The 20733-nt window shown below is 39.8% G+C and overlaps 2 protein-coding genes across 2 annotated transcripts; both read left to right on the forward strand.

The window, feature by feature from the left end:
* The first annotated feature begins 4311 nt into the window (after positions 1 to 4311).
* LOC115684494 (ATP synthase subunit delta', mitochondrial-like) lies at positions 4312 to 7850 on the forward strand. Its single transcript, XM_056317623.1, has 3 exons — positions 4312 to 4576; positions 6426 to 6543; positions 7430 to 7850. The coding sequence occupies exons 2-3, from the start codon at positions 6472 to 6474 to the stop codon at positions 7772 to 7774; spliced, it is 417 nt and encodes a 138-aa protein (XP_056173598.1). The 5' UTR covers positions 4312 to 4576; positions 6426 to 6471; the 3' UTR covers positions 7775 to 7850.
* Positions 7851 to 8871: 1021 nt separating this feature from the next.
* On the forward strand, positions 8872 to 12687 carry LOC115684473 (ATP synthase subunit delta', mitochondrial-like). The gene is made up of 2 exons (XM_030609212.2): positions 8872 to 9262; positions 12169 to 12687. Exons 1-2 carry the CDS (start codon positions 8975 to 8977, stop codon positions 12511 to 12513), a joined length of 633 nt encoding a protein of 210 aa, XP_030465072.1. The 5' UTR covers positions 8872 to 8974; the 3' UTR covers positions 12514 to 12687.
* Positions 12688 to 20733: the final 8046 nt, after the last annotated feature.

Consider the following 20733-nt stretch of genomic DNA (forward strand, 5'->3'; position numbering starts at 1 on the left):
GTCATTCTTCGTGGTCTTTTTAGATTTTTCTCCATTTCTCGATTTTCTCTTTACTCTCTTTTGTCTCCCTTTCCCTTTTATATGTACAAGGCACGAGATAATACATATCCAATTATTCGAGCAACGGCTCTTCTCAATCTACATAGCCCAACTTAGTTTCGGGACGATTGGCGTATCGCACGAACTTCGAACCTAAAGAAAAATTATCTGCTTTCCTTCTATCTACCAAAGTTTGTATGTACGGACATTTCAAACGGCCAAAGATGGCGGCGACCGTATTACTGTTAGCCCTTCCCGCCGTTAACTAACCCTAAACCAGCATTCCTCCCTCCGCCGATGACCCCGCGAGAGACCAGCGAGCCTCCGATCCAGCTCCGCCATGCTCTGGCGAGCGACGAGGCCGCTCCGCCGGCCCACCCCGACGACGTCCGCCGCCGCCGCCGCCGCCGGGGCCTCATCCCGGCCCCGTTCTCCGCGGATCTCCTGGCGGCGCGGACGGCGGGCGTGCTCGATCCCGTCCAAGCTCACCGTCAATTTCGTCCTTCCTTTACGCCTCGGGGTTGTCCCACGAGGAGGTTCGTCTCTCGGATCGATTCTCGAGCTCGATCAGCTGAATTCTTGATCAATTTCGGTTTGCTTCGCTTCGTTTGCTTGTTGCGTGCGGATGATCGCGGGGTTTGTATACGAGTCGAGTTTCCAGTGTGAAGTTTGTTGTGGAGTGTTTTCCGATGCATGTGGTCGTGCTTTTTCAATGCATTGTTAGTGTAGAATGATACGACATGCGCTCGAGTAGCACAAATTTGAGAGTTTGCAGATTGGTTTTGTGCAAGTAATCAACTTGAAATTATTATTTTTTTATGTTGAAGTGCTTGCCATTGTGGTCTAGGATAAGCAATATACTGGGATGTATAGTTCTACATCGATGGTTCGCTTCAAAATATTGAACATCTGTCGTTCGGCTAAAGACTCGACTATTGGAATTCCACTTCTAGATCGAACATCTGTTGCTTGGATGAAGACTCGACTACGGGTGATGCTTTCTTGTAGTTGTAGTTCTTCCCTTTCATGTTTGAGTGTGTGCCTTCTCCACATGCCGATCCTCATTGTCTCGGCTGTTCGCTAAGAGCAAAGAGAAAGGAAATTTACCGGAATCATGCTTAACAGCGCATGCTTCACCTGAGGGGTGCTACGCGCAGCTAAGGGTCATAGAGGATTAGTCTTCGTTAAAGTCGGATTTCTTTTCGATTATGTACATGAGCACCGGTTTATTGAATTAGATGCGTTTGTAACGTCGATCAAACTCATTAATGTCGCAACCATCAATATCATAACTTGGAGTTACGAGTCTAACTGTGTAGGCGTTCATGTTAAACCAAACAATCACGACTTAATTCCGAGATAGTTGGGGAATCGCACGAACTTCGCATAAGGATAATAGTTAATCTCGTTTATCCAATTTTCAAACTCGATACTAAACATTTAAAAGTTCACATCTAAGCAACTGAATTATATTGTACGTTATGATCACACCGATCATTGCAAATCTTTGATTAGTTGTCGAATGACGAGAAAATTCACCATCATTCGAATTTCAGTGTTCTTTGGTCGAAATAATTTATGCAAAAGCACCGTCATGTCGCGAATTTTGTGCGAATTCCTTCATTAGAGCGGAAAATAGAGTTGCGTTGCATATCATTGGAGGCACCCTAATTGGAATTACCATTGCTAAGATGAACTTTTTTGCATAATATCGAGGAAAGCTCTCTCTCTCTCGCGCACACACAATACTCAAAATAACTGGTCCTCGTACGATTGTACATAAGATACACGAGACGTCGAACCTAGCGAGTCGCGACCATTTAACTTGTTCCCATGTTCTCTTCCCTTGTGATCTCCTGAGGAGGGAGAACGGTAGCTTGCCACCATGAGACAAAGGTGTTCCATGCAGACAAGAGCAAGAAAAGTTAGATAGGGCTCATGGCATCTCCCTCATGCGTGGCTTCTTAAGCAGTCGGCCACAGAGGATGGCGGGTGTAGCGACTTCCTGCGACTGGATCGAAATCTACGATGTCGTCCAGCAACAAAGCGGCCCTTCCTATCGACGGAGACTTTGCTTCCGCAAGATCTCTCAGCGAATCCCCCGCCATCTTTGCGACTCCTGCTGTCATTCAGAAAAAAAGAAAGCCAGGACATCAGAATCATCATTCGAGATCGATATCAAGATCGAGATCGAGATCGAGGGAGAGATATCTTACCTAGAACGAAGCATTCTTTCTGGTAAATCATTGATCCGACGCTTACTTACGGGCATGGTCGGAGTATTCTAGACATGATCATTGGATGCAGAAGAAGGACCGGTAAGAAAGGAAGAAGAAGAAGTTCCGTTGGCTTAAGGCGAGGAGCACCAAAGGTGAAGGGCTCTATAAATAGGTAAATACTTAGGCATGCTCATTATTGCGGTGGATAGACTCGCGCGATTTGCATTTAACACATTCCCATACCAAGGAATATCAATCCATGGCAGGTTTTGCTAGGATTGAACTTCTCTAGAAACGTGACCATGTGCACCCCCCTCGTGATTACTTAACTATTTGAGAGAACTCGAAGCTGGACCGTTAGATTGTTGATCGCTGTGATGGATGGGAGCATCCGACGGCAGTTTCACGATATCGGAAGTACCTATTACCCGTGTGTGATAAAATCTTAAAGTACGTAGATAATCCGTTATTTATCGTTAATATCGTAGTTGTATTTATCATTGATTGGAAAGATCTCCAACTAGGGTTAAACTCATTATGCACATGAAAATTACGCTTTGCATATTTAACAACTGCCTTTACAAGAAAATATGCGTCTCTTATATGAATGGACATACTGTTTCACTGTTAAATATTAGGGATAAATGCATTAGAAGTCCTAAAATTTTTTATGAAAGTGCAATTGAATCCTAAAATTTTTAAAAAGTGCAATTGACTCCTAAAACTTGTTACGAAATACAATTGAGTCCTAACACTTTAAAAAAATGCAATTAAGTCTTAAAACTTGTCAAATTGGTTCAATCGAGTTCTTCCACTGATTGCAATTTTTGAAAATTTTAGGATTCGATTGCACTTTCGTGATAAGTTTTAGGACTTGATTGCACTTTTTGAAAATTTTAGGATTTAATTGCACTTTCCTGACAAGTTTTAGGACTTCATTGCACTTTTTGAAAGTTTTAGGATTTAATTGCACTTTCATGACAAATCTTAGGGTTTCCAGTGCATTTATCCCTAAATATTATCCTTAACAAGAAGATGAATAAATATTGATTAACTTTGAAACGCATTAGTTTATAAATGCAAGAGATGCAGAGATATAAATCTGTCTTTGTAATTAATTAATAGGTAACTACCTCGTACACTCTTTACCTAGCAATGTTGAATTATTAAAAAAATCAAAACAAACCCTACTTTGTACGTGCATTAGTACATTTTTATTCTATTTATATTAACGAGTGATGAAATATTTATGAGCTGTTTTTATTTGTTTAACAAAATATCGATGATGTAATTGTATTTCTCAAATCAGATTTGTTGTGCGAGTAAAATATTGAATGCATCGCTCTTTTTTCTATTGTGCGCACATAACTTCAATCTAATTGCGAAAAACAAACTAACTTTTGTATAATACGACCAGAGCTTCCTACTAAGATATATATAGGCAATATTAAACTTCTTTTTGAATAAGATTAAACAAGGCTAATAACTAAATAATATTTTTTTTAATAGTACACTCTCTTGTTTTCTTCATAGGGGTGTGTACAGATTCATAACAATGTATAAATTTTAGAAATTAGTGTTTTAATATGAAAATGCAAGTACATTGGTATTACCTTATTAAAAATTATGGCTAATAAACCGACGTATCCAACAAAAATCTTTTAAAACCCTTTGAGTTATAAACAGTCGAAAAACACGCATTATTTTTTTACTTTATGACAGTAATTTTTATCTCAATAGTGTCAAGATACGTCATCTTTTTATGTACGAGCCATAAGGTAAACAGTTCTCGAATTACTCTTTTCTTAATCTACATAGCCTAATCATATCGAGATTCATATTGAATCGAATAAACATGACCTTTTTCTTATTCTGAAAAGTCAAACCCGACCTAATTTCGAGACGATTGGCGAACGGCGCGAACTTTGAACGTAAAGAAAAATTATCTACTTTCCGTGTATCTAGTATCTACCGAAGTTTATATTTACGGACATTTCAAACGGCCAAAGACGACGGCGACCGTATTACTGTTAGCCCTTCCCGCCGTTAACTAACCCTAGGACAGCATTCCTCCCTCCGCCGCCGGCCCCGCGAGAGCCCGGCGAGCCTCCGATCCAGCTGCGCCATGCTCCGGCGAGCGACGAGGCCGCTCCGCCGGCCCACCCCGACGACGTCCGCCGCCGCCGTCGCCAGGGCCTCGTCCCGGCGCCGTTCTCCGCGGATCTCCCGGCGGCGCGGACGGCGGGCGTCCTCGATCCCGTCCAAGCTCGCCGTCAATTTCGTCCTTCCTTGACGCCTCGGGGTTGTCCCACAGTGAGGTTCGTCTCTCGGATCGATTCTCGAGCTCGATCAGCTGAATTCTTAATCAATTTCGGTTTGCCGCGCTTCGTTCGCTTGTTGATCGTAGATTAGTTGCGTGTGGATGATCGCGGGGTTTCTAGACGAGTCGAGTTTCCAGTGTCAGTTCTCCGGTGTGAAGTTTGTTATGGAGTGTTTTCCGATGGACGTGGTCGTGCTTTTTCAATGCATTGTTAGTGTAGAATGATACGACATGCGCGCGAGTAGCACAAATTTGAGAGTTTGCAGATTGGTTTTGTGCAAGTAATTGGCTTGAGATTGTTTTTGCCTGTTGAAGTACTTGCGACTGTGGTCCAGGATAAGCAATTTACTGGGATGTATAGTGCTACGTTGAAGGTTCGCTTCAAAATATTGAACATCTGTCGTTCGGCTAAAGACTCGACTATTGGAATTCCACTTCTAGATTGAACATCTGTTGCTTGGATGAAGACTCGACTACGGGTAATGCTTTCTTGTAGTTGTAGTTCTTCCCTTTCATGTTTGAGTGTGTGCCTTCTCCACATGCCAATCCTCATTGTCTCGGCTGTTCGCTAAGAGCATAGTGAAAGGAAACTGCTCTCCAAAGGTGATGGGGAATGCAAACACACATACGAGTAGAAATCAAGCCCAGAAAACAGCCCATTTCTGGAGATATTAATGGAAGCACTTTTCATCCAGAAAATTTTTTCGGGTATACCAAAGTTTTTAAGTTTCCAACGATAGTACTAATGGAAGCATCTTTCCCATGGAAAGCCCTTTTAGTCTTTTCTTTTGAATCTAGCAATAACACAGACAGAGGTCCAGCAACTACAGACCTTTAAACCGAAGGGGACACTGTTACAACTCTCTTACTCTACCTAAACTTTTATGACCCAATTAATCTGCATAGAATCTTAAAATTTTGTAGAATTAGCACATCCTACCCCTAGTTGGCATCTAGGGAAAATGTGAGTGATATTCCTTCTTTGGCCCAGACAAAGGATTCACTTAGATATCATTGTCCTAAGTTTTTTCTTTTTGAACACAAGTAATTCATGCATGAAGTGAGTGAGGGTCATGTGATTCGACATTGAATATCAAGGTTCTACGAAAGTACTTCACTGTGAAAACACCTTGATTGGCTCCATTTTCTTAGACGTTTGTTGTGTCCTTTTTGAATTAATTCACTCTCATATAGCTTAGATAAGGTCTAGTGAAAGGTCAATGGTTCTAATTCCCGATCATGGCTTGTCTGGAAAAATTAGTGGACCAAAATGTCCTACTCTCGCATGGTGGTATATTACAGCAAAAAAAAGCTTTTTTTCTTGTTCTGGCAATACATAATAAATCAGGGAATTGATTTCTTAAAAGTGCAATACCACTCCAATCTTGGAACATTAGTGTGTTACCACTTTCCCCCAACTTAAGTGTCATTTTTAATTGTGGAAGTCCTTCCAGCCTTCTCTAACCCATCTTCCACCCCCTGGTCGTGAGGCATCTTTTTATTTTTGAGATGCATCCAACTCCTGAGTCGAATTTAGCTGCCACCATCTTTCACCTATGTGATTTGTCTGAAATTCATTGAAGGCATTTACTTTTTTATTGTCAAAAAGAAAAATCCAATTAAAATGCTTAGCAAGCAACAAAAAAAGTCAGATTTCTCGGAATATCAGCATACCTATTGCTTTCAAAGCGGATCACGAGATATTGTTAAGTTGGGCCCCTGCAACTTTACCTTCCCTGTTTTAGTCACCCTTCTTCTAATGATAAATGAAAGTAACTCTCTTATCAGAATTTTCATTTGGATTCCATAACTGCTGGTGTTGCTGATACGTGCATGCCTTGTGTAAGAGATGCAAGTTCAGAAAGCTGCAACTTGGAAGGTGCTTATATAGTGATGGAAAAGGTGAGTGAGAGATTAGTTTTTGAACAGAAGTTGGAGTACACAAGAGAGTCAACTAGTTGTGGGGTGAGGAAAATAGCTCCAATTTAGTTTTTTTGTTTCTAAAGGGATCCATGTATCTGTTACATATTTGTAATATTTGTTGGTTTTTTACTTAGACTTACAATTCAGCAATGGTTTGCAAGTCACACATTCAACTGTTTGTAACAGGGCATGTTGCGGTAGGTCAGTTTATGGATGGATGCTGCCTTGTCTAGAAGCTGAATCTGCTTCCACTGTATTTTCACCTTAGCAGTTTACTGTATCACTTTAAAAGCCAATGAGAGCTATGAAAGAAATTTGATTCTATCTCCTCTGCATACTCTTTTGAGCTTCTGTAGAATGATGCCCGAACTTATAGTCCCAGGAATAGCCATTAGCAGCTTTACTTTTTTGAGTTCTAATGACTTCGTGGGTTTCTCTCATGGCTGTGACAGACTTGATAGTTGATTCCATATTTATTTTGGTCAGCTGGGATCCTTTAGAAGAATGTTTTCTGTGTATATTGGTATGCTTTTGCCAATTGTTTGTATTGTAGCTACTCCTTTAAACCTGCTAATAATCATGATCTGCAAAGATAGAGCTTATATTCTCGGCTGTCCCATTCTTGAGATGTCATGGTCATCTAATCTGCTTTGAATCCCATGACATCATACTGAGGATAGTGAAGATGTGAAGCTTGGAGTGGCAATCCAAGTAGGGGGTATTGTCGAAGGAGTGTGATTCTAGGATGAAAAATATGAATGATGTTGAATGCTATACGCTTCTCAATGCTTGCTGCAAGCTGTTACTGCATTTTTGAAACACAATCACAGAAACACTGCTTTCAAAGCTTTTATTGCTGCCGCATGCGTGAAGGCTCTTATGTTGCATTAGCTGTTCTAATAATCTCCCATTCCCCTTTTTTTTTCAGGTGGACATGGTGATAGTACCGGCAACAACAGGACAACTTGGTGTTCTTCCTGGACATATGGCAACCATTGCAGAACTAAAACCTGGAGTTCTGTTGGTTCACAAGGGAAACGAAGTGACAAAATACTTTTTTAGCAGTGGCTTTGCATTCGTTCATGCGAACTCCTATCCGGATATTATCGCCGTTGAGGCTGTACCGCTTGATCGAGTTGATGCAAGCCTGGTCCAGAAGGAGCTTGCCGAGTTCACCCAGAAGCTGAGCTCCGCTTCCACTGACTTGGAAAAAGCTGAAGCACAGATTGGAGTGGATGTGCATAGTGCTCTCAACTCAGCTCTAACCGGCTAGGGCTTCAGTCCTCAGAGCCGTTCTAGGTTCTCAATATATTAGCTTGATTGGCATCTTGGTCCGACTTAAGGTGAGCTGTCTGACATTTTGTACTGGTTAATCTTCAATTCTTCAATAGAATATTCTTTTGGCTTTCATAGTTGAAATAAGGACATCTTGCATCTTAAAATTTGTGGCATACTTGGTGTAACCTGAGTGCAATGTAATAAAAAGAAATTCTTCGCCATGGAGCATTTTCGCAGCCGGTTTGCTTGCCATCAATAAAACTACATGACGTTCACCGTGTTGGCAACAACTCCAAGAGCAATTGCCTGACTCGATGCTACCTCAAATGCGTGGTGTGTCGACACAACCATTGTTATAGATCGACCGACGACCACCATGCTGACAAAAGAAAGTCATCGGTATGCGATCGCCACTACTTAGAATATGGGGATGGATAGCTAAGTATCATCGTCATTGTTGCCTGTCAGCCTTTTGTCACCTCATTCCTTGAAGACTAGTGTAATGCAAGATGACTCTTTTTCTTCATTTCTTATCGCACTAATCTTTGGGGGAGAGATTCTGGCATTCCCACCATTGCGTCGGTGTGATTATCTCGAGTTTCTCAATGAACAACCACTTAATTAGCAGCATGTTTACGATAATTCAAATCATAGAAATGAGACAACTAAATGACCCAAACAGAAGGAAATAAGGAAAACAAAGAAAACCAAAGTTTGCTGGATGTCAATTTAGTCCCGAAATTTTGTATCTGTTCAATTCCGTTTTTATACTCGTATAAGCAAGCGCAATTTGGCCTTTCTATTGTACTTTTTAGCGGCGGCATAAACCCAATCGACTAATGAGACGTCGGTGGCATCATCGCAACGCGGGTTAGCTGGACGGGCCGCATCGACCTGGGATCTCTACCGCCGCGATCAGATCGACGGAAGGACCAAATCGCAAACATTGTAAAAAGAGTAGAAGGACGAAATTGAACAAAAATGAAAAAATTAGGGCCGTAATCGAATATCGGCAAGAGTATGAGGGCCATTTCTACGTTGTACCCAAACGAAAATCACTGCGACCTCTTCCCCTCTTTCTCTCTCTCTCCCACTCCCAAATCGCACTTCTTCTTCTTCTTCTTCTCCTGCTTCTCCTCCTCCTCCTCCTCCTCCGACCCTGCGAGAGCCGAGCGAACTCCGACCTTCCGCCGCCATGTTCCGGCACGCCGCCAAGCTCCTCCACCGTCCCGTCCCGGCCGCCGCCGCCGCCGCCGCGAGGGGGGCCCCGTCCCGCCCCTTCTCCGCGGATCTCCCTGCGGCGGAGGCTGCGGCGGCGGACGCCGCGTTCGTGGAGGCGTGGAAGAAGGTGGTCCCCAACATCGACCCGCCCAAGACCCCTCTCTCCTTCATGCAGCCGAGGCCCGCCACTCCGTCCGCGATCCCGTCCAAGCTCACGGTCAATTTCGTCCTCCCGTACGCCTCGGAGTTGTCCGCAAAGGAGGTCCGTCTCTCCGATCGGTTCGCGAGCTCGTCTTTCTTTAGCCGGATCTGTTGCCGTTTCTGTTTGTCGCGATTTCTTTCTCTGTCGATTGGAGATTAGTTGTGTGCGCGGATGATTGCGGGATTGTCGATGAGTAGAGGTTTCCGGTGTTAGTTCTACGGCGGGGTTTGTCACGTAGTGATTTCCGATGCCCAAAGTCGGGGTCATGCTTTTACGATGCGTTCTATGTGTTGATTGCAGTGTATCGAGGTGATTTAAGGGTTGGATTGCATTCGTGTTTGGCGAATCGAATTGCCGCCGCGATTTACGTGTGCTTTTGGGAGGTTTTTACATCTTTCCCTTTGCTTTCGGAGCGAAATGATTGGATGGTCTGTGGATTAGAAGTACATGATTTGCATTACAGAGTGATTTAGTGTAAGTGATCGAGTCGAAATTTTTTTTCCCCCCGGCTGAAGAACTTCCCATTGTGGTCTAGGGTAAACATACTCGAGATGTGGGTCTTAGATTGAAGTCAGGTCTTAGATTGAAGTCATACTTCAAGATTGAACATCTATTGTTTGGCTGGAGACTTGATTATAGATGATGGTTTCTCTTGTTGTAGTTCTGATTTGTTCTTCTATGGTTGTTTTTGTGCATCTCTTCGCCATGTTGGTCCTTGTTTCATTCTGTTTCTTGTTCACTAAGTGCAAAGTGAAAGGAAACTTGACTATGGAGGTGCTGAAGAATGTAACCGGTATAAAAGTAGAGATCAAGTCCGGGAAAAAAGCTCATTTACTAGAGAGAGAATCTCCTATGTCTGTCAAAGCATTGACATCCCTGGGATTATTTCAAGGATGCCAAACGCATTAAAGTTTTAAAGCATCCGTCTCTGAAAATGTTAGTAGAAGCACTTTTATATTCAAAAGCCCATGTATTCGTTTCTTCTTAACTAGTTATAAGACTGGGAGGTCCAGCAAGACAGACTTTCTCTATGGCGGAGGGGACACTGATTTAACTCTCTTGCTTTCCCTAACCTTCTGTGATCCAATGAATTCCAGAATCTTGTGAAGTTGTAGAATTGGCACATCCAAGGGCAACATTGATGGAGATGATTAGCAGTTTCCTCTTCATGCACGATGAACTCTACTTTCCAAAAATCTACACCTTTCTTGGAGGAGCTCAGAGTGAGAATGTGTCGCCACACAGTTTGAAACAATGAAAGTAACTTATGCTGGAAAATTTCTGACCCAAGTTGCCTTCTAGAAAAAATATGAGTGACATTGTTTCTTTGGCCCAAACCAAGGATTCATCTAGATGTCGCATTTAATAGTTATGGCCCAATTTGTCGTAAGTTTTCGCTTTTGTGAATGGTAAGCTGCATTTTGTTTTTTGATTTTGTAATATAAGTAGTTCACGGGCGAAGTGAGTGAGCATCATGATTAGACACTAAACATCAAGCTACTGCCGAAGTAATGCATTGTGAAAACCCTTAATTTACTCTGTTTCGTAGAAGTATGTCATCTCTTTTTCCAATCAATGGATTCTTTTATAGCTTAGAAAGATCCAATGAAAATAAGTAATGAAAACGGTGAGTGAGAGATAAGGTTTTGAACAGAAGTATGAATACACAAACAACACAACTAGTTGTGGTGGTGAGGAAATAGCTTTTTTCCCCCCTATTTTTTTCTAAAAGCATGCATGTGCTGTTGCTTGTTTAGTGGTTTCTAACTCAGCCGTATCATTCAGTAGTTGTTTGCATGCCACTCTTACCATTTTTTCTGAGCGGGTACATTGTGGTAGGTCAGTTTATAGATGCCTGCTCCCTTGTATAGAAGCTTAGAAGCTTCTTCTACTTTATTTTCGCCATTACTGTATTACTTATCTCTGAACAATCAATGAATTATTTCTTCACTTACTTTGTATATGGTAGAGGTGATTAGAAATAATTACTAGACAAAAGTACAGAAGGGAGATGGAGGGATTCAAGTATTAATTTGTTTGGAGGCTAGTAAGGGAAAAGAATAGAAACAACTGCATTGTAACCTAAATGTCCTTATATGTATTTAAGAATAGAGATAATATAAGGGTATAAGCGAGAAAAAAGAAAAGTTTTGTTCATCCACTACATCTATCCCAATCCTCCATATATGGATGGAGTTGTAGGGATTTAAAAACTACGTGAGAATGTGTTGTTCGCCGCATCAAATCCCAATCACTTTTAAAATCCTCTCTTCCTTCCTAATCAAATCCTCCGCACTGTCATATAAATATATATATATATCTTCCCTGGGTTCTATTTGCTCATCTTGGGTTCTATTTGCTCATCTTAAGTAGAATAATCCCCAAACTCATAGGCTGTGGACAAGCCATTAGCACTTAATTTTTCAGAGTTCTAGGGACTTTGTGGGTTTCTCATGATTGTGACAGACTTGATAGTTGATTCTATTTTTATTTTGGTCAGTCTGGACCCTTAGAACAACTTATTTTCTGTGATATTGGTATTTTTTTCCCATTGTTTGTCTTGTAGTGACTACATTAAACCTGCTACTAAACATGGTCTGCAAAGATGGACCACCTTATCTTCTCTGTTGCCCATACTTTGAGAGGTCATGGTCGTAGTAATTGAATCTGCTCAATCTTGTGACATCTTTACTGAGGAAAATAAAGATGTGAAGCTTGGAGTGGCAATCCAAGTAGGGATTATCAAAGGAGAGGGATAGCTCCTATTCTAGGGTTCTAGGATGACAAATTGAACTAACTTTGAATGCTGTGCACATTATCTTGCGTTGCTGTGAGCTGTTAATGCATTTTTGAAGTGCGAAATTAAAGCACTAGTTGAATCAACAAAGTTTCTGTTGCTGCCACGCACATACACGCTACTAACATGGACGTGGTTGTGAATGAGCTCTCTTCCCCCTTTTTTTCAGGTGGACATGGTCATAGTGCCAGCAACAACAGGACAACTTGGTGTTCTTCCTGGACACGTGCCAACTATTGCTGAACTAAGGCCTGGACTTATGTCGGTTCATGATGGAAATGATGTGACAAAGTACTTTGTTAGCAGTGGCTTCGCATTCATCCATGCAAACTCATATGCAGATATTATCGCTGTTGAGGCTGTGCCGATTGATAGAATTGATGCAAACCTGGTCCAGAAGGGGCTTGCCGAGTTCACCCAAAAAGTGAACTCAGCCTCGACTGACTTGGAAAAGGCTGAAGCACAAATTGGAGTGGATGTGCATAGCGCTCTCAACTTGGCTCTAACCAGTTAGGGCTTCGAACCTTAGGGCCGCTCTCGGTTGGTCATTTTCAGCATTACCCTTCTTTTGTTTAATGTGATCTGGCTTGAGGAGAGATGTTTCTGACATTTTGTACTGGTTAAATCCCGCATGAAAATTCCTTTGATGAAATAATCCTCAAGTAAATTGTTTTTTTGGCTTTCGGAATTTAAAAAAAAGGGCATTTTTGGGTCTCTCTCTCTCTCTCTCTCTCATGCGTGCGTGCACACATGCAAACGCACAAAGTCACGCTCGCACTATGGACGGGTGCATATGCACATTCGCAAAAATATATCCAGGGAAAGTACTTAGGAGATCAAGTCCGACTGATGGAGCAGTGTTTTAGGTTGAATGATGTAGGCAATTGATCGAACTGTCGCCTATGGTAACTAAGAGGTGAAGTTATCATATGTTTCTGATGGTTGAAGCATGTCAACTAGGAAATGATGATTATTAAGACAGAAGCTCTTTGCACCACCATTATGAATCAAATGCTGTAAGAGGGTATTTTTACTTTGCCCTTTTTTCCTGTAGTACGATAGAATTTCCCGTTGTTTTTGTGATCTTCTTTTCATGTTACCCCGTCCTCATTTGCCATAACACCAACTTTTTTTACGGAACTGGCTCTACAGTTTGAATTCACCATGTAAATACTAAGTTCACGAGCACTAAGCTGTTCTTTGTTGCGTCAAAACCATCTAAAACTCCAAGTGTAAGTTTGAACGAAGAGAGTTCAAGTGGACCTCTTGTGGGGTGTGATTAGGCCCGTTGGACGGGTGGACTGAGTCGAAAATGGGTCTGACCCAAATTGACCTAATTCTATGTAGCACAAATTTAGTGATACATATCTGACTTGACCATTCCCAAAACATTCCCAGCTCGTCAAGGAATCCAATTCTTAGCTACTTTTGTCTCCCTTAAATAAGGAAAATAGCATACTTAAAAAATATATATAATCAATACTGTTGCCGTATTTGCACAATTTAATTAGTTTTTGATCATTGTTTTTAATTACACGCCTCGAGTTTGTACGATTTAAAATGCCGTGTTCTTACAAAGTCTGATTGAGGGAGAGAGTATCTGACTTAGTAACCAAATTATATGCACTCAATTCTAACATGCAACAATCAATACTGCTGAGAAGTGCCCACCATTTTGCAAGAGCTATTATCTATATTTCATTTGAAACAATCTCTGTTTATATTTCCTAACCAAGCATCGCCCATTGGTTCTCTACAGTTGCGTGACGACTTCTTCCAACGTGTGCTCAAATGCTACCATGCTCTGAATCTCCTCTGAGGAAGATGAAAACCTCGTTCGGAGCACAAAATGGATAAAGGACGGTCCCACGGTGAGTTGTGCTTGGTTACCTTAAACCTATTCCAACCTATATTTCGAATCTTAGACAACGACACATCGCCCAACTCGTTAAAATTATGGGTCGATAACCCATTTTGCCACCTCTAGTTATAATAGTTCAAATTGAAATCTTTGGTAGATCTCCGACCACAAAAAGAAACCCAGTTGGCAATAGATCGCTACGAATTAATGCGTGAACTTAAATCGACAAGATGAAATCTACCTAACATCATGTCCCTTGTGAAGAAAAGCCATGAAAATCTACAATGGCCAGACGTAAATGGTTTGCTCTATACTGTCAATCCCAGTGCACCATAAGTTTTAAACATGTAACCTCTGCAAACTTGTAACGCAAGATAAAAAATCTTGACTTTATGTCCTTGCATTATGAGTCTCCTAACCCAAGAAAGAGGGATCTTTCTGTGCAATAACAAAGAAAGGCTACGTAATTGGATTCTCTAAATAGATTGCATATCCGCATAACATCGAGAAGTTCTAGAATTGTTCGATCTATTACTTGCCTTTGCCTGTAGTACGGTTGCCATCTTCATTGACTCTAGATGTAGGTAGAGATTGGAACTCCTTCCTTCCGCGAAAAAGTTAGATGTTAGGTAAGCAATTTCGTTCGCGATGTTGGGTCCAAGCGTTGTTTATGCTTATGCCTCATTTCATGTCAAGTTAAGTGGAGTAATTGAGAACTCAAAATAGGTCTTGTTTTTTATTTATCCTTCTTGTATAAGGAGACTTGGCTTTTGCGTGTAATATGATAGATTGAAATGTTCATGTTCCCACTTCAAATTATGTTTAATGAGATCTTCGAGTTTTCAAAACTTTCGATCAGCTAATTATGCTTTGAAATGATTCGAATCAAATTACGCCTTCGACTAGTTAAGAGATTAGTAAAATACGGATCAAGACACGGCATGCCACATCGCGAGTGGATAAATTGCCACGTCAACTTCCACCATTGCTATATGAATTCCATGGATGATTCACCGAGTGATGTGATTGGGAAACACAAAAGTCGAACAACTTGATTAAAAAGTTTTAAAAGTTCACTTAATTGAAATTAGTCCTCAAAGTGAATGATGGATCATGTAATTTACTAAAAAAGTGAGCAAGTAGAACTGTGATTTGATTGAAGCCTTATCAAAATCAACCAAATTGTTTAACTGAATTTAGATCATTATCATCGTCATTATTATTGTTGACAATTGAACTTTCTTATTTTTTTGTGGTATTATGTAAGACTAGCGGGCCCATCCATGATTGCCAATTGCTGAACCACACTTCTAGAATCCATAGGAAAACCAGGTTCGACGTATTAATAATACAAGTTGCATTTAGTCTTGACAATTACCTTCGATCTCTTTCTCATTTTTGTGGGCATATTTGTTTACCCTTTAAAATAGGCAAAAAAAAATGTCTTCTTATTTTCACCGTAAAAAATTTAAGATACCATTCAAATTTCTAAGTATTAAGAAAAAAAATTACATTTGGATATACATATCGATATTTAGGTACTGTGAAAGTTTTAAGAGACATTTGTAGACTTATTCTATATTCGTTTTCTTTATTTAAATAACTAAAAAATCGTCCAAAAGGTGAAAATGAAGATGAGTGATCAAATATCATGAAAATGTAAATTTGGACCTACTCTCAATTCTTTCATAAATAGCTCGATCGAACTTAATAGCAATTTGATATAATGATTTTCAATTGGGCTATCAAGAAAGTGCACCACATACGTGAATTGGATTTAACATCTCTTGTAGTTTCCTTTTTTTTCGGAATTGAATAAACTACATATTCTCATAAAGTGCTCCTTAAGAAAAAAAAATATATTGCCGTTGATTCAAAACGTTGGCTTGACTTCTAATGGGAATAAGTGATCTCATCAGATTCTATTTTAGTGGAACTGATTTTGCCAAGAATTCCAAGAATAATTCTATTTAGTGCACTTAAACTTGGTGGGTATCGTTTGTGTACGAAGAGAATAATCAGTAGGTCATATAAAAAAACAAAAAAAAAATTGATTTTGAAGAAATCGAGAGGTAGACCGTTTACTTTGAAAAGGTCAAGTTAGGAAATTAGTAAACAAATGAATAAATGAGAGAGAGAGAGAGAGAGTAAATGATAGGGAAATGAAATGACTGGTGATCATTGACTCTTTGCCTTTGTGATTTTCTTGGGCTAACATAAAAATAAGATAAGAAAAATATAAATATCTAGAATTTCAAAGTTACCTAATTCTTCTATACTCTTTTGTATTGATGAATAATTCAAATGTAACATAAATTTGGGAGCCTATGTCCCTTCAACTTATGGCTTCTCTCCAAATCAAATGTTTGGCAAGAGAAGTTATGCAAAAGCATTGATTCAAACAAGTCTTAAACTTACGAGTCAGTTTATACGTAAATATATGTATGCTTTAAAAATTTGAATCGTTCCAAATAGTCGCTTAATTTAACAAAAGATAGAAGGTATAATTAAGGTTCTGGAACAAAATTTAAGATTCCCGAATCTCATATATTTACGCAATGGAGTTAGATCCTTTGTTTCAATAATAAGGTGTTTAGAGCTCTTTAAGCACTCGAAGAATTTTCACCGAGCGCGTGACATATTCCCATCCCACATTGGGAAGCTAGATTCCAATCACACACGCAACACTAGTCAATACATTGCTTCTTTGCCACCTTTCCATTGTCTTCTCTTCTTGAATTATCGATTCAAAGATCATACATAAATACATTAATGTACTCAACTTGCCCCGTATATGTAAGTAATTGTGTAAATTCACCCACGAGAGGGTAAGGATTGCAACACCTTCTCATCGTGTTTTTTTTTTTTTGGGAGGGGGGGTTAGAAAACGCAAATTTTCTTTTAATTACTTGGAAATGTAAGAAAAGTATATGAGAAATGTGCCAAACTCAATAGCCAACTCCAAAAGAGGGGTAGACTATTAGAATTTTGCCAATAATTCACTAAACAATTAGGTGGCCCGACACATATTTTCTCTCACATGTGATATGGATCACTCTCATGTCGTAGCACTATATTCATGTGAGAGAAGAAAGTATATCTCAAAATGTGTACCGATTTCTCTAATGATACATAGCTTCGTATACCTTTACAATCTGGAATTATTTGATTCATAAGAATAGAACTTTGTACTTTCTACGTATGTAGAGATGAGGAAAAAAAAAAGAAAACTAAATAAAACATGATGACGTAATTTAGAAATTTTCACAACCTCTCTCCTCTTCTCTAGCCCAACCTCCTAACCCGCCTCTCTCCTAATCTTGGCTTGCCCAACCTGCTTCCATTTCTTTTTCACCTTTACCGTCCCTCCCTTCAATTCCACTCATTGTGTCCCAACCTGACTCCTCTTTCGACCTAATTCCTCCCACAATAGACCCGCAAATCCTCTCTGCATCTTTATTCAGCTCCTCCACTTCCGTTTCTTCTCTTCACTCATCCTATGCAAACTCGTGTCAAATCTGGAATTTCTATACTCAAAGAAAATTTTTTAATCTCTCTCACTCTTTTCATGAAGAGACACCGACTTGCAACTCTAAGGTCATTCTTGAACCATGTTGGAAAGCGGCCATGGCATATGAATTTAATGCCTCGGCTACCAATCACATGTGGGATATTGTACCACTTGATCCTTCAAAAAAAATTTAGCCGGTTGCAAATAGGTTTTAAAGTCAAGGAAAACTTCATAAGCTCGCCTTGTTGCACAGGAATTTAAGTAGAAGATTGGACTCGATTATGACGAGACTGTTAGCCCAGTTGTTAAAATTCACTACAATTTGGGCTGTGCTCTCTGTGGCGATTTCTTTAGGATGGGTCACACTTCAATTTGACGTTGAGAATGTCTTCTTACATGGCATCCTTCGTGAGGAAATTTACATGTGCCAACCTCTCGGTTTCTCTCAATTTGAGTTCCTGAATCACGTGTGGCGTCTTTGGAAAGCAATCTATGGTTAAAAATAAGCTCCATGTGCATGGTTTTATCGTTGCAATGGCTTTTTATTATCTTAGGTTTCATGGCAAGTAAAGCCGATTCTTCATTATTTGTCTATGCTTCTTCTTAGGGCCTCATGTATCTTATGTTGTATGTCGATGATGTCTTTGTCAGTTGTGATACTCCTCATTTATTAAGGTCTTTGGTTACTCGACTCTCACAGGATTTTGCTATAAAGGATCTTGGACCATTTCACTATTTCTTTGGCATTGCAGCACATCATCGCTCCGATGATACACTTTTATTTCAATCCAAGTATGTTGAGAACCTTTTGCGCAAGTTTGACCTCGTTAAGGTCAAGCCTATGTTTACTCCCTTGGCCTCGAAGACTCTCTTGTCTGTTAACAAGGATGAGCTTCTCGCTTCTTCGACGTTGTATCGACAGATGCTTGGTGCATTACAGTATGCGTCCATAACCAAATATTAATTTCATTGTGAACTTGGTTAGTCAATTCATACATAAACCCATATTACCTCATCTCGAGGCTGTCAAATATATATACCGATATTTAGCGGGCACATCCACCCACAGAGTGCTCATTGATCATTGTTCTCCTACTCCATTGACGGCTTATGCTGATACAGACTGGGTCGGGTGTTCCGATACTCAATGCTCCACCTTGGGTTTTCATATTTTTCTAAGCACCATTCTTGTTTGATGGAGCGCCACTAAGCAGATCATTGTAGCTTTTTCTAGGATGGAGGCTAAATATCGTGTTGTGGCTCACTGTATTGTTGAGAACCATTTGGATTTGTCATTTTATGGGGTCTTTCTGTGATTACGTTTTTATTGGTACGCTAACAACGACTAATCACTCTTAAAAAAATGTCACTTAGCTTTAATTGGGGTTGAGCCCCCACTTTTCTCTACTAAAAAATCAGCTCGAACTTGTATGATTGTCAAACACCTGGTTGACAAAGACCCACTTGCCTTCGTCTCTGCTGTTCCACATGTCTAAATCACAAAAGTTAAAAAAGGAAAGAGGTAATCAAATCGAGAGAACATCGAAAGAATAAACTAATGGTTCACGTATGTTAATTGGGCAGAGCGTGCAATAATAGAACATTGATAATTGCTCTATCGAGTCACTGACACGCTCCCCAGCTGGCACGAGCCGACCAGCTCGTGCTTCAATGTGGGGCTGTTGGCTAGTGGTTGGAGGGGCGATAATAGAAATATTTTAAACGAGGTGTACTGAAAATTGACTTCTTAATATTAATATGATGAGTGTTTGGGTAGAATTTTAGTAGGTTTTGAGTACGACCCATTTGTTAAAACGTTTACGCTTCATTTGCCTCTTCCATCTGTATAGATTTGTTCTATAAACCAATCTCGATAGATCTAGTACTATCTCGATATTTTTATGATGTGACGATGGATTTGATTTTTCTAAATCAATTAATAATTTCATCGGGCGATTAAAGTGAAAAATCATAATTATACGATCTCATAAAATAAGAACGATCACTGTATATTACGATGTTTTTGTCGGAATTTTTCGCGACATCAATCTCTTTTTGTTCTCTCGTATTAACTTCCCGTGCTAATTGAAATCCACATTCTTGTTTTAGTCAAAGACAAGTTATCCATAATAATATATGTGTCGAAACGAAGTATTGCGAGCCGATAATATCTTAAACTGATGGCGCACAAGGCTTTTTACTACTTCAAGTGGACCTATCGCGGGTTAACGCATGAACTAGTCGATAATAGATTGTTGCGGATGTATGTATGTCCTTGTTGTTTTTCTCAGTTAAAAATCAGTCTTTTCAAGTAATTACTAGCATTGCACCGTTTTTTTTCATTGAAGATTCCTTGCATGACAATTCTCCTAACCAAGAAAAGAGGGAATAATGATGAAACGAGAGTAATTAGATTCTCTAATAGATCGTATATCCGCATTAACATCGAGAGGTTCTAAAATGGTTCGATCTATTATTCGCCTTTGCTTGTAGTACAATCGCCATCTTAATCGACTCTAGATGTAGGTAGAGATCGGGACTTCTTCCTCCCGAGAAGAAGTTAGATGTTAGGTCGGCAACTTCATTCGCGGTGTTGGGTCCAAGGCTTGTTTATGTTTATGCCTCCTTTCATGTCGAATTAACGCTCTTCAACCCCTCTTTTATAAGGAGACTTGGTGCTTTTGCTCGTAATGGCATAGATGTTCCATTTCCCATCAATATGACAGATTAAAATGTTAATCTTCCCACTTCAGATTATGTTTGGTGATATCTTAATTTGGGCTTTCGAAGCTTTCGATTCACTAATTATGCTTTGAAATGATTTGAATCAAGTCATGCCGTTGACTACTTAAGAGGTCAGTAAAGTGTGGATCGAGACATGGCATGCCACATTGCACGTGGATAAATTGTCACGTCAACTCTCGCCGCATGTTATATGAATTCTATGAATGATTCATTGGAATTATAAAAGGCGAATAACCTGATTGAAAAAGTTTTGAAAATTCAGTTTGTTGAAATTAAGTAGTCCCGAAATTGAACGATGGATCATGTAATATACTACAAAATAAGCGAGTAAAACTGGGATCAACTTGAGGCCTTGTTAAAATTAACCAGCTCATTTGAATGTTGGTGGTTCCGTTGTTATTATCATTATAATTAATTTATTTTGGCTAGAACTATAATCATTATCATTATTGTTATTTTCGAAAATTGAAGTTTTTCCTTTTTCGCCCATGGCCCGCGAGGGCTAGCCTCGCCAATAAGCTCCATCTAATTATTATTGTCGACAATTGAACTTTTTGTTTTTTTTTTATTATCTTAATTCTTTCATGAACAGCTTCATCGAATTAAACAGGAATTTG

The sequence above is a fragment of the Syzygium oleosum genome, unplaced genomic scaffold, assembly GCF_021117445.2.
Source record: "Syzygium oleosum isolate NSW1041296 unplaced genomic scaffold, Sole_v2.1 Sole_v2.14, whole genome shotgun sequence".
Taxonomy (NCBI): Eukaryota; Viridiplantae; Streptophyta; class Magnoliopsida; order Myrtales; family Myrtaceae; genus Syzygium; species Syzygium oleosum.

Coding starts and splice junctions, on each gene's coding strand:
- LOC115684473 (XM_030609212.2), top strand. CDS start 8,975: ATGTTCCGGCACGCCGCCAAGCTCCTCCACCGTCCCGTCCCGGCCGCC. Junction 9,263..12,168: donor CGGAGTTGTCCGCAAAGGAG/GTCCGTCTCTCC, acceptor CCTTTTTTTCAG/GTGGACATGGTCATAGTGCC.
- LOC115684494 (XM_056317623.1), top strand. CDS start 6,472: ATGGAAAAGGTGAGTGAGAGATTAGTTTTTGAACAGAAGTTGGAGTAC. Junction 6,544..7,429: donor GAGAGTCAACTAGTTGTGGG/GTGAGGAAAATA, acceptor TTTTTTTTTCAG/GTGGACATGGTGATAGTACC.